Genomic DNA, 13,404 nt, shown 5'->3' with positions numbered 1-13,404 from the left:
AGGGCCCTAGATGCAGGCACAAATTCACATGCCTCCCCACCGCCCATCTCTGACTGCACCGAGGCGACATCCTAGGCTACACATGATAGCCCACATGATGAGGAGTGACAGCTCGCCGTGGACAAGGCCTAAGCGTGTCCGACATGACATGGAAAACAGACACATTGATTCAGTGACTGGAGAAATGAGATCAGGTCTGTCGGAGACGAAGAGATTGGCTCAGGATAGGGCAGGATTCAGAGCTATTGTACACAGGGTCGCTATGAGTCGCAGGTGACTTGATGGCACATAACAACAAGAACCATCAAATGTGCTTGGAAGGCTCAGGGGCTCTGCGCTCCAAGGCCAAGGGCAGCAGGATGACCCAGCCCTCCCCGGAGAGACAGGCGGGAGCTCCTTACCGTTGGATGATGCGGTTGTTGTCCTGGAGGTCAAAGGCCAGCAGCTTCATCTCCTTGTGAAGCTCCTGCATGCTGGTCAGGGCACAGGCAGGAGAGCCAGCTGAGCCAGGGCCATGCTGCCCAGCCCCTTCCTGCGCCCTACAAGGACCGCCCACCCTCCTCTCCACCCCCACCCCCTGCAGGCTCTGAGCCGCTAAGGCCCAGGCTGGCAGTAGGTCAGTCCCCTCTGGCTCTGACTCCACATTCTACTCCCACTCAACACCCCCTCACACCCACACTTACATACACTCTTGTGCACTTACTGGAGAATCAAGTCATTTTGGCTGGAATGAGGGCCTGTGGGGGGCAGGGAGGCCTGAGCCTCTGCCTCTGGATCCTGAGGTAGCTGCTGAGACAGCCGGTCAAGGATCTGAGGAAAGTCACATTTCAATCAGAAGGAAGAGAATTTATGTACTTATAACTTGTTAGTCAAATTTGTGTCTTCTAGGTTGCAACACCCCCATGATACATCTTCAAGGATATGAACATGTACGGCCAAGCACAATCAATAAGAGTGCATCTAAATTCCAAAATCAATCTCCATAATAGTCTATGTGTTTCCTACTGCCAAAGGGGCCCTTTAGAGTAGTGAGAGAAGATCTTCACCCTGAAACCCCCAGCATCCCTTTTCAGCAGGAAGTAGCTAAGAGAATACGCCATCCCCTTTTCCTTATGAATCAGGGTGAAGTCTCTCTCAGGGAGGAGTGATAGGGAATGGCAAAGGACACACTGACAAAGAAGATTAATCAGAACTGACTTTGACAAGCACTGTGGCATTTGGACAAGAACAAACTGGGAGGACGGTAGAGAGAATAGTGCAACAATGAATGAATGGAAACCCAAAATCTCTGTAAATGTTTATGAAAATTAATAAAATATAATTATAGAAAAAAAAAGAAGGAAGAGAATTTATGGGTGAGGGGGGCAAGAAAAAGGTAACACATCAGAAAAGGTACCCCAACCTGCATCTACCAATTCTGGATCTACCTGCATTTTCCCAGCTCCCCACCACCTCATCCTTCCCACTCAGGAATGTAGCCAACCTAACTACCTTCATTTATCTTTTCTTGAATGTAAGGATCCAGAGAGTTCCTTTACATCTGACCTAACTCATGCACCGCAGGGAAGGAGTGAGGGGCCCTGCCTTTTCTTTGCCACTGGTATGTTTGTCTCCTCAAAGCAATTCTGTTCGTTGCTTCAGAGTCAATTTTAGCCCATGGTGACCCCATGTGCTCAGAGCGGAACCGTGCCCACCAGGTCCTCCAGCAGGTGATGCTGCTTCTGAGGCTCCCACTTCTCTGGTTAGTAGGCAAGCGTGGAACCTTTTGTGGCATGAACGGACTTCACGGTGTCGTTCCACACAGAGCGCAGGCAGCACCAGTTATACTAAAAACAGCAGCCCTTTGCTGCTCCCGGTGGCAAAGCCGGTAGCTTCCCTGAGCTGTCAGGTTCTGGTCTCCTCCCAGAGAACAGGGCAGAAGAGAGGAGAGCGGGAGCTTCCACACTGGTGTCTCCCTCCCAGTCTGCACAGTAGCGCTCCCAAGTCCAGCATTCCAGGGTCTCTGCCCTCGTAGTGACCTGAGCATTCAGCGTAAAGTCCTCAAGCTTCAGCCACATTGACATGGATCAGCGAGCCATTTTTCTGTGTAGCTGAGTTGTTGTTGTTGTGTACCATGGAGTCAGATCTGACCCGCAGCTGACCATCCAGAGAGTTTTTAGAGGCAATAAATCACACAGGAGAAGACTGTCCATCCTTCTCCCACGGAGCAGCTGGTGGACTCAAACTGTGTACCTTTGAGATGGCAGCACAGCTTGTTACCGCTAGGCCAGCAGAGCTCCCGTGTGGCTGAGTGCTGTTCCATATAAGCATATACCACTTTTTTGTTTTCCACTCTTCCACCTAGCACCTTCCTTTCAGTCTCCCTCCCCACCTCAGGGCACAGGTGAGCTCAGAGACCTCCCAACCCACAGGCTGAATTGGTCCAAGGTTGCTGTTTCCTCTACAAAAGCAAAGAGTTGGAAACAACTCAAGTGTCCATTAGTGGACCAATGATCGATACAACTGTGGTACATTTACCCAATGGAGTAAGATGCATCAGCGGAAAATGATCAGGAATTTGTGAAATAATGCACAACATGGACGAAATAAGGAAAGATTATTCTGAGTGTCATAAGTCACTTAGGACAGTACAATTATCAGACCACTAATCTGAAAAGCTAAGAAATCATTTACGCACAGATAGAACCAATTGTGGAGAGAAGACAGAGATGAGAAGCAAGCGAGGGGGGAGAAAGGTAGAAAGAAAAATTTGGCACGCAAAAAAGACAGATGATAGGTAGGGTATCTGTTCCCAGGGGCAGGGAACAACCGAATGTCACAGCGCCTGACTGCCCACCTGGCTCTCACGTCACTGGCCACGCACCTTGCTGAGGTTCTCCTGCGCCCCCTGGGCTTCCGTGTTGCAGGCAGCCACGGAGCAGCCGACAAGGCGCAAGTGGTTCCTGGTCTCATGCACCATCCTTCAGAGAGCAGACAGACAGAGTCAGAGGGGGACTTGGTTCTCTGTCTCTCATCACCCCAGCCGTCCCCTGGGCGGGTCCCAGCCCTTTCCCTTCCTCACTTTGTCAGCCCTTCTGGAAACCCTCAGCACCCAGCGTCTCTATTGTAATAATTTCTTTGCACCAATGAGCCGTTCTGGTTAAGGCTGATGGGGAAGGGTCCCATTAGAATCACAGTGGGGACAACACATTGCAAAGATGCAGTGCCCAGGGGCCAGGTAACACACACTGGCAGCTACGAGCCAGGTGCCAGGTAAGGCTCCTGAGAGCCGGAGGAGCCACCCACACAAGCTGAGTCACCACCCACACCAGACTCAGCCATGGTTTTGGGTTTTCCCTCTAAGTGACAGGAATGCACAAGAATATTCTCCCTATCGCATAGAGAAAGCCAGGGTCCAAGAGATGCAACCAGGATTCTCAGTCTTCCTCAGGAGGACTTCCAGGGGAGCTTTATAAAATGCTGATGGCCCAGCCCTGCTCCAGACCTAGACAGTGAGGACTGAGGCTGGGCTGGGCAGGGAGCTGGGGGTGTCAGGCACTGAGATTCTGATGTGAGGGTAGGTCCCAGCTGCATTCAACCCAACACAGGCCAGGCTGCAGGAGCCCTTACTCTTCTGGGGCTAATGTTAATGCAGGCAGGGGAAGGGGGTAAGAAACTGTCTGTGAGGGGAGAATCTGAAACTCCTAAACGGGACCATGTGAGAGGAGTGGTATGAGAGGGGTCACTGTGAGAGAGGGTTCTGTTTAAAGGCTACTGATCATCCCTGCTCCCTTCCTTAAGACTCAAAAAATCCGACTGCCATCCTTGCAACCGTGTAGGAAAAAGTAGAGCAGCCCCACAAGGTCCCCAAGGCTGTAAATCTATATGGAACCAAACTGCTTATCCTTCCATAGAGCAGCTGGTGAGTTTGAACCGTCAACCTTTTAGTCAGTAGTCATGTTTTAACCACTAGGGCTGCATCTCTGTCTTCTTCAACTGAACTCAAACGCCCTGCCATCAAGTTGGTTCTTACTCAGAAACCCTCCATCTGGTTTCCAGGGCTGTAAATCCTAACAGGAGGGGACCACCCATCACGCCAGGTGGATTTGAACTAGCGACATGACCTCTTGGGCTTAACACCGTAACTCCCTGAAGACTATGCCCCAGAGGTCAGAGGTCCTTGCCTGCTTCGAAGCCCATAATCCTTCCCTAGAGAGGGAGTTTCCAGTACAACCAGCTGGGATGGTGGAAAGAACCCAGATTGCAGAAGGATGTATCACATGTGTTAGTCCTGGGTCTGCTGTTTCCCAGCTGTGCAATGTGAAGGCTCAGATCTATTTTCCAAGCCTCACTTTCTTCATCAGTGAAATGGAGTGATAAGAGCCACTCCATAGATTAGCTATTGTAGGGGTCTAAAGGAGCTAATTTTGAGAAACTGCCCAGCAGGCCTCTTGATTCCCCAGATGGCCATTTCCCAGTCTTCCTTTGTGACCCCTCTCCATCAGGGCTCTGCAAAGCCCAGTGCCACCATCCCAGAGGGCTCATCCCCTGAAGCTCTGCAGAGTGGCTGGCCTGTTACCTCATGCGCTTGCCGTGTGTGACCAGGGCCGCCTGATACTTCTGCACACGCTCCTCCTGGAACACCTGCAGCAGCCTCTTGGCTAAATGGCTGAAATTCACTCTGCAAAGACAGAGAAACTGAGACACAGAGGCGAGCATCCAGAGACACCTCTGAGTACAGGCCCAGCATCTCTAGGTTTCCACCACTGAGAGGCCCAGTGCCCAGCCCTGGGGCTGCAGTGGGGACGCTGTCACTGGGATTGGTCACTGGTACTCTGTCTTGGGGAAGGAAGAGAGGATGATCATACATGTGGGTCCCATACGCCAGACAAGTGGGCAAAACACATGTGTTAACAGAGATGGGAAGGAGGTCTAGGGCTCCGGGGAACTGGAGTGCACTTTCAAGCTTAATCCCTGAAGGGAAAGGGTTGGGGCATGGGGCAGGGGGCGGGGGAGAGAGAATGAATGAGTGTCTGTGTGTGTGTGTGTGTGTGTGTGTGTGTGTGTGTGTGTGGTGTAGGGGGCTGGTGGGGAGCCTTAACTACTTCCCTCCGTTGGGAGACCTCTAGCAGGTGGGTGTCTAGGACAGAGCAGTGCAGGAAGCACAAGGGAAGGGCCTGGCAGAGGGCAGGGACAGGAAGGGATGGGTGGTGAATTGGAGAGGTCAATTAAGGAAACTCGTCCTATAAACAAACCATCTTGCTTCTGATCAGAAGCAAATACAGTCATATTAGAATGACCTCCCAGGGGCCTCCCTTCAACTCAGCCGCACAATCTCTCCCCGCCCCAGTCAACCTGCCTGACTAGCCCAGGCACCAAGTGGCCCCTTCACCTCCTCACGCAGCCTAAGTCAGGCCCTCCACAGCCTCATGTGCGACTGGAAGGACACTCTGGTGCCACCACCCTGTTGCCCACCCATCAACCCAGGCCACTCACTTATCCAGCTTGTGGATCTGCTCCTCGTTGTAGCCAAGCCCTGGAGGACATAGGAATGGAACCTCTTAATCAAATGAAATGGGTGGGGCCTGGGCTGAGGACTTTGGGATGCGGCACGGGGACACAGATGAAGACAGCTTCCCAGCTCCAGGAGAACCATTGCCAAGTAGGGCCAGGAAGGGCTGAGGGATTTCACTGAGCTGGTTCTGAGCCGTCGTGGAGTCCTGCATGCCAGAGTAGAACTGTACTTCACAGGGTTTTCAACAGCCCGGTCCTTGAAGTAGATTGCCAGGCCTTTCTTCCAAGACACTTCTGGGAAGACTCCAACACTGAACACTTTAACTATTGTTTTAATGTCAACCCAACTCATAGGCCAAAGAAGTGAAATTATTATTTACAGAATTGCATACTATTAATAACAGGGACCTCTGATGGCCTAGTGGTAAGAACTTGTGCTGCAATCCTGAAGGCACATGGTTCAAATACGCCAGCTGCTCCACAAGAGGGTGGGCAATCTCTTCCCATGCAATTAACTGCCTCTGAAAACCCACTGGAGGGTCAGCTGTGGGTGGGTTCCAACTCGATGGTACACAACAACAACATTAGCCGAGACGTAAAGAAGCTGCAGAGAAATGATTTTGGGGTTCGGAAGACAGCAACCCATAGTGCACGGGGTGGGATGGGGTGACAGTCAGGCTCCAGGTGGATCCCAGGCTGCCCTTGAAATGCTTGGTTAACTGCTGCCCCTCACCCAGCACACCCTCCCAGGAGGACGGGCATCTGTGGCAGGTCCCGTCCAGCCTCCTTCGCCTGCAGGCACAGCCAGGTCACCCACCTTTACCCTTTTATTCTCAGTTTAGCCATTTTTGCCAGAAGGCTCAGGGAGATTGCTGATCCTGCCTTGAATGAGAGGCTTTACTGTCTAAAGAAGCCTTAGGCTCACTGCTTTAGGAAAATGCTGCCCCCTCCTGGGCCTTGAGGGAATGGTCTCCCTGTTGGAGGCAGTACCAACATGCAAGCATGTGAGAAGTTTGCCTCCACCTCCACTCCAGCACCTTCCAGGACTCTCTTCTTCCAGGGCTTGCCAGCCAGCTGAGAACACTTGTGAAGTCCCTGAGCTGTGAGACAGAGCTCAGCCCTGCCTCATCTTAGCAGGCGGCCAGTCCTTGGGTATTGTAAACCAGCCATTGTCATGCACTCTACAACTCACTGAAATGCTGGAAGTTCAAGTACTCCCAGAAGCACCTTGGAAGAAAGGTCTGGCAATCCTCTTCTGAGAAACCAACCACTGAAAACCACAGTTCTGCTCTGACACTCACGGGGCCTCCATAAGTCAGAGGAGACTTGAAGGCAACTAGGTTTTCTAACTGCAAGGCAGTGATTTCACTTCACTGAGCCTGGTGTCTTATCCTTATTATGAACCACACAGGCATTGTGCGCACGCGTGCGTAAGTGCGTGTGTGTACACAAAAGCAAGAGAATGTCATGAAAATAGTTTTTTTCAGAACAGGATCTTTTAGCACCCTGGGTGTTAATTCTCATCCATTGCTGTACAGTCAGAATTGACTCCTAGCTGACCTTCCAGCTGGTTTCAGAGGCTATAAATCACATGAGAGGGGACTGTCCATTGTTCTCCAAAGGTGCAACTTCTTCTTGTTGATGTTGTTCTGTACATGGAGTCGATCATGATTCATAGCGACCCTATGAACAATAGCTCTGATTCTTGCCCTGTCTTGAGCCAATCTCACTCTCCCTGACACACCTGGCCCCACTACCACAATCAATCAATCTATCTCATCCAGGGTCTTCATCTCTTACACTGACCTTCCACCCTTTCAAGCATGATGTCCTTCTCCAAGGACTGGTCCCTCCTCTGGTAACATGCCCTAAATATGTGAGACAGAGCTTCACAGTCCTTGACTCCAAGGAGCAGCCTGCTTTCACCCTCTCCAGGACTGATCTGCTTGTCCATGGTATGTTCAGTACTATTCTCCAGTAACACAACTCAAAGGCATCAATTCTTCTTCTGTCATCCTTAGTCATTGTCCAGCTCTCTGATGCATAGCAAGTAATTTCAAAGAATATAGCCTGGATCAAGCACACCTTAGACTCTAGACTGACATTGTTGCTCCTTAGCACTCTGGAGAGGTCCCTGATGGCAGACTTTCTCAAAGCAACTCATCTTTTTATTTCTTGATTGCTGGTGCCAAGAGGGTTGATTGTAGACCCAAGTAAGATGAAATTGTTAACAATCTCAATCTCTTCTCCACCTATCATGATGCTGACAATTGATCCAGTGGAGAAAATCTTTGTTTCCTGGATATGGAAATGCAATCCATATTGAAGACTGCAGTCCTTGACCTTCTGCAGCAAATGCTTCAGATCCTCCTCAGTTTCAGCAAGCAAGGCTGTGTCATCTGCATAATGCAGGATGTTGATGAGTCTTCCTCCAATCCTGATGCCACATTCTTCTTCATAGAGTCCAGCCTCCTGAATATAAATTGAGAAGGTATGGAGAAAGGACACATCCTGACAAAATCTTTTCTTGATTTTGAACCATGCAGTGTTCAGACAACTCCTTCCTGACCTAAGTATAAGATTTACATGGGCACGATCAGGTGTTCTGAGATTCCCATTCTTCTCAAGGTTAGTCACAATTTGCTGTGATTCACACAAATACTTTTGCATTGTCAATTAAACACAGATAGACATTCTTCTGGTACTTTCTGCTTTCAACCAAAATCTGTCTGACAATGGCAATGATATCCCAATTGCCACAGCCTCTTCTAAAACCAGCTTGTTTTTATGACAACCATATAGACATTATTCTCCCTGGTTCCTGTTAAAACTTATGCCATTAAAGCTACTGAAATGAAAACCCAACCTTGTATAAACTTTCTTTAAAATCACAATAAAATAAAGGGAGCTTTAGTGGCTTAGTGGCAAGAAGCTGCACTGCAATCCCAGAGGTATGCAGTTCAAATCCACCAGATGCTCTGCTGGAGAAGGGGGGAAATCTCCTGTACCAGTCAGATCTGATTTGATGGTACACACAAAATATAAAATAATGATAAATTTTAAAAAAAAAATCATAATAAAATTTAAAAAGGGACTCTCCAGGATCAAATAAATGAAACTCTCTTGAGGGTGTATAATGTGGTAGTTAGAAACAGTTGGACTGGTTACCTGGATTTGAATCCCAGCTTCGCACTTATGTGTGGTCTTGGACAAGGTACCTACCCTAAGTTATCTGCCCTTTCTTAGTTTCCTCATCTATAGAATGGAGAGAATAACAGTGCTCAGGTAGTGTGAATGGTTAATACACTTGGCTACTAATTGAAAAGTCATTGATTCAAGTCCATTAAGAGGTGCACAGAGCACTATTTATGCATAGACCCCTAAAAATATCAGATCAAGTATGACGGAGTGACCCAGAGGGAAGGAAACTGCTTATAAAGTATGTGCTCTCTCCAGACTCACCTGGTCTCATTCTGGATTTCTTGAACTGTGTGTAGATGAAGTACATCTTGTCTAAACAACACTGAATCTGCTGGATGCTGTGGGCAGAAGACAAAAGGCTAGTCGATGGGAGAACCTCTGGGCAGGAAGAAAAGGATGGGGGAGAAGGTGGGACTGCAGTAGGAGAGGGTGAGACTGAGGTGTGGGGTGTGACTGAGGTGGGAGAGGGTGAGACTGAGGAGGGGGTGAGACTGAAGTGTGTGATGTGACTGAGGTGGGAGAGGGTGAGACTGAGGAGGGGGTGAGACTGAGGTGTGTGATGTGACTGAGGTGGGAGAGGGTGAGACAGAGGAGGGGTTGAGACTGAGGTGTGGGGTGTGACTGCAGTGGGAGAGGGTGAGCCTGAGGTGGGAGAGAGTGATACTGAGGTGGGAGATAGGACTGAGGTGGGAGAGGCTGAGACTGAGGTGGGAGAGCATGATACTGAGGTGGGAGAGCATGATACTGAGGTGGGGGTGGGATTGAGGTGGGAATAAGGGGAGGAGCCTCATGACTGTGACTTCAGGGGCCAGTCTGGGAACAGCAGCTGTCCTTTGGCTAAGCTTATTTGAGGTACCTTGGAGCCAGTCAATACCTATTAAATATCTACATCTGCCTGTCTCTCTGTCTGGTGGGTTCTCTCTCACACTCTTCCATGTATTTTTGTTGTTGTTCTGCAGTCCTGCCCACAGTGGGCCTGGCATGCTGAACCCCTCCAGGGGCCTATGGGCCCTTGGGCATAGTGGCCCTCGGGCCTATGCTGAGAACCATTACCTAAGATTTAGCACTGCCACTGTCTGTGCCAATATCCTTACCCAGGAACCTAACCTGATGAGCCACCAGGGGCCTCAGCTGTGATCTGAAAAGAGTGTCCTGTGTTATGATATTTGTATGCTTGGTTGTCTTTACAGTTTACTTTTGGGGTGTAATATCTATCTATCAGTTCAGTTATTGGGGAATAGTTTGCATGTTGCCAATTATTTTTAACCTAGATGTATCTCTAGGCTTGGATATTATCATTTGCTCCTATTACTACAGCACTTGTATGTCAGTCTGCTGTACTAGTGTAGCTTGTGGGGTGCTCTGACGCTGGAATGTGTGCCATCAGTGTCTCAGACACCAGAAGGTCATCCATGGTGAAGAGATTGCAACAACATCGTGTAATTAGAAACTATTAAATAAACAGATAAGAAGCCAAGCAGGAGAGGTGTCAGGACACTGGTCTTTAACACGGCCACTAAGTTGAGGAGAGAGCCTACAATAAGTTCTGGTCCAGCAGCAGAGAAGACACGAGTGGATCACAAGAGTAAAAGACAACAAAGACAAACACTATTATGTACACAATCCTGCAATAATAGTAATAGCAAACAAGAAGATACAGATGTAGACAGGAAAGCTAAACAAACAGATGTGAAAATGTGGAGGGAAGTAACAACTGAACTTAACCCAATGTACTGCCATTGAGTCAGAACCAACTCACAGCTGACCCTCCCATGAGTTTTCAGAGGCTGTAGATCACACAGAAGGAGACTTTCTCCAGTGGGGTCACTGGTGGATTCAAACTGCCAGAGAAGGGCTGCCTTTGGGTTAGAAGCACAACTCACTATGGTATAGGCCAGAGGCATACAAGTGATTAGATAGAATTTGGCAGAGGGTATTTCCACATATGTGGAATACATCTGAATACATCCAAAGCTAAGGGGTAAAGTCTGGAACATTTCTGATTCTGAGCCATAGTCAAATATCTTGAGGGAATGAGTCAATGAGGGATTGGGGTCTTGGAACTACAGTCTTGGGGGACATTGAGGTCAACTGGCATAACAGAGTCCACTAAGACAATGTGCTACATCTGACTTTGATGAGTAGTGTGGTCTTAAAAGCTTGTGAGACGATCTGTACACCAATTTCATCCCTGTGTTATTTATAAGAACATGGAAATAGCCCACATGTTCAGCCACAAACAAATGGATTTAGAAATTATGGTACAGTCACACAATGGAATACTATGCAGCATGCAAGAGCAAAGATTTCATAAGTTATTGCCTAACTTGGAAGGGACTGGAGAGCATTATGCTGAGTGAATGAACTCAGTCCCACAAGGATAAATATTGGATAAAACCATTATTGTAGAATGGGTATAAGGCTTAGGGGGGAGGAAAGGGTGGGAAGTAGAGGGCTGAGGATGTGCAGGCAGAGGGGGGGATTAATCATGGGGTTGTACAATTTTATGGGTTGGGGTGAGGGAAATGGAAAGAATCTGTTCTCAAAAACAATAAATGTATTTGAATTATGTAAATAAATTAGTATAGAATTTTAAAAAAAGGAAAGAAAATCCTGGCCAGGGGGAAGAAAAAAAAAGTAGAAAAATGTCAAAATCATGAAAAGATAGAACTTATAGATCTGATGGAGACTGGTGGGACCTCAGATGGTGGCTTGGAATTAAATCTGCCCCCGAGGCTCACCTTTCCACCAACAGACAGAACTATCTAGTGGATGGGGGCTGGTAGTGTAGCCAACTCACGGGATGCTGAGCTGCTCAACTCACAGGCAGGGTCTCTCTGTTGGTTCAAATACACCAGTTGCTCAGAGGGAGAAAGATGGACATGCGATACATAAATCTCCTCCCATGCAACTTACAGCCTCAGAAACCCACTGAAGCGTCATCAGAGCTGGTTCTGACTGGATGGCAATGAGGGGGGTGGTTCTGGTGAGAAAATCTTTTATTTATTTAGAATTTGTATTTAGAATTAGCCCCCTGGACTCAGTTTAGATGATCCCAATTTTGTTGGCAACATCCAAAGCATCATAATCAGGAGCAAGTCGAACATAGGCCTTTCCATCAGGCCTCATCAAAGTGTTGACCTTGGCCACATCAGTGTCAGAGCTTCTTTACAGCTTGTTTGATTTGGTGCTTGTTGGCCTTGACATCCACAATGAACACAAGTGTGTTGTTATCTTCTGTCTTCTTCATGGCTGACTCAGTGGCCAGTGGAAATTTGATGATGGCGTAGTGGTCAAGCTTGTTTCTCCTGGGGATGTTCTTCCGGGGGTATTTGGGCTGCCTTCAGAGTCTCAGCATCTTAGGCCGCCAGAACGTGGGTGACGTGCGGATCTTCTTTTTTTTTTTGGCTGTGGATGCCCGTCAGGACTGCCTTCTTGGCCTTTAATGCCTATGCGTTGGCTTCAGTTTTGGGAGGGGCAGGGGCTTCCTTCTTCGCTTTCAGCGTCGATCTTTGTAGAAAGGGACAATAAATTTTTTGAGATATGGTGAATAACAAATGTATTCCTCAGTATAACCAGCCACATGAGGACAAAAAGGCAGAGTTTGCCTAAAAATAAAGCTCACATGGCAGGAAGGGATGAGGCAAAAGGATAAATGGAAATAAGGCACCCAAGAAGGAAGTGGGGAGAGTGCTGTTACTTAAAAGGAATTGCAATCAATGGGGGGCGGGGGGGGATGTGCATGAACCGTTGAGTGGAAAACTATTCTGTAGATATTACCTAAACTATGATAATTTTTTAAAAATTACATTTTTAAAAGAAAAAGCAGCAGGAGGAGCAGCTCTGGGCCAAGTGTAAAGAGGGCCTAGGGCCCAGGTGAGAAGAGGTTCCTCTTCTGGTCACCAGCAGAGGGCAGAAGTGTCTTGTTGGCATGCCCAGTGCCTGACACAGAGAGGAATTTAAAGAACGGTTTGAAAATGATTTAGCACAAGATTGAATCAATGATGTCTGTTTAAAACAAGAGGAGGGTCCTTCCTGAGGGCAGGGAAGTGACTCTGGGAGAACCTTTCAGCCTGTGCTTGAAGATCTGGATTGTTCCAACTGGACACATGCTTTTGTTTGCTGTGCTGGGTGTGTGGGTGTGAGTTCTTCCCCACCCTCGGGCAACCCAGCACCACCTGCTCTTAGGACCCCACCTCAGCTCTCTGCAGTGGGCTGGGAGCTTGTTCTTACGGCTTTGCTGGGCCCCCCAAAAGCTTTCCCTCCCAAGGACACGAGTGTTAGAGGAGGCTTGGCTCACACACGCAGTCTTTATCCAAAATGCTCAATATTTCAGATTTTGATTTGCTTGTTATGTTTTGTTAGATGGGTTGTTGAGGTGGTGGGTTTTTTTCAGTATTTAAAAGGTAATTTGGTGTACACATGGTACACTGTGGAACACCTCAGCAGGGTCTGAAGGGGGACTTTAGAGTCCAATACAGGTATGTTTTGTTTTTAGAGAACTGTGAAAATACTCATGGTAGCAATAGTAGTTATTTCTGGTGCCATCGAGTCAGAATCGACCCACAGCTGACCCTCCAATGGGTTTTCAGAGGCAGTTAATCACCTGGGTAGAGACTGCTCATCCTTCACCCCGCAGAGGAGCTGGTGAATTTGAACTGTGTACCTTTAGAATTGTATTGACATTTCTTGCCACTAGGCCACTGGAGC

At 48.3% G+C, this 13,404-nt stretch overlaps 1 protein-coding gene across 1 annotated transcript in view; it reads right to left on the bottom strand.

Moving 5' to 3' along the window:
* Positions 1–431: 431 nt before the first annotated feature.
* The window catches only part of IKBKE (inhibitor of kappa light polypeptide gene enhancer in B-cells, kinase epsilon), a 28,686-nt gene continuing 15,713 nt past the window's right edge, over positions 432–13,404 (bottom strand). The window contains exons 14-18 of the mRNA XM_006887929.1: positions 8,956–9,032; positions 5,476–5,515; positions 4,559–4,660; positions 2,864–2,960; positions 432–473 (exon numbers count right to left, since the gene is read on the bottom strand). Coding sequence (XP_006887991.1) covers positions 432–473; positions 2,864–2,960; positions 4,559–4,660; positions 5,476–5,515; positions 8,956–9,032 — 358 coding nt within the window. The remainder of the gene's footprint in view (positions 474–2,863; positions 2,961–4,558; positions 4,661–5,475; positions 5,516–8,955; positions 9,033–13,404) is intronic.

This window comes from Elephantulus edwardii, unplaced genomic scaffold (genome assembly GCF_000299155.1).
Source record: "Elephantulus edwardii isolate Elephantulus edwardi_28Jun2011 unplaced genomic scaffold, EleEdw1.0 scaffold00063, whole genome shotgun sequence".
Classification (NCBI taxonomy): Eukaryota; Metazoa; Chordata; class Mammalia; order Macroscelidea; family Macroscelididae; genus Elephantulus; species Elephantulus edwardii.
Note: the sequence above shows the minus strand (reverse complement) of the source record. Positions and strands in the feature narration are given on the sequence as shown.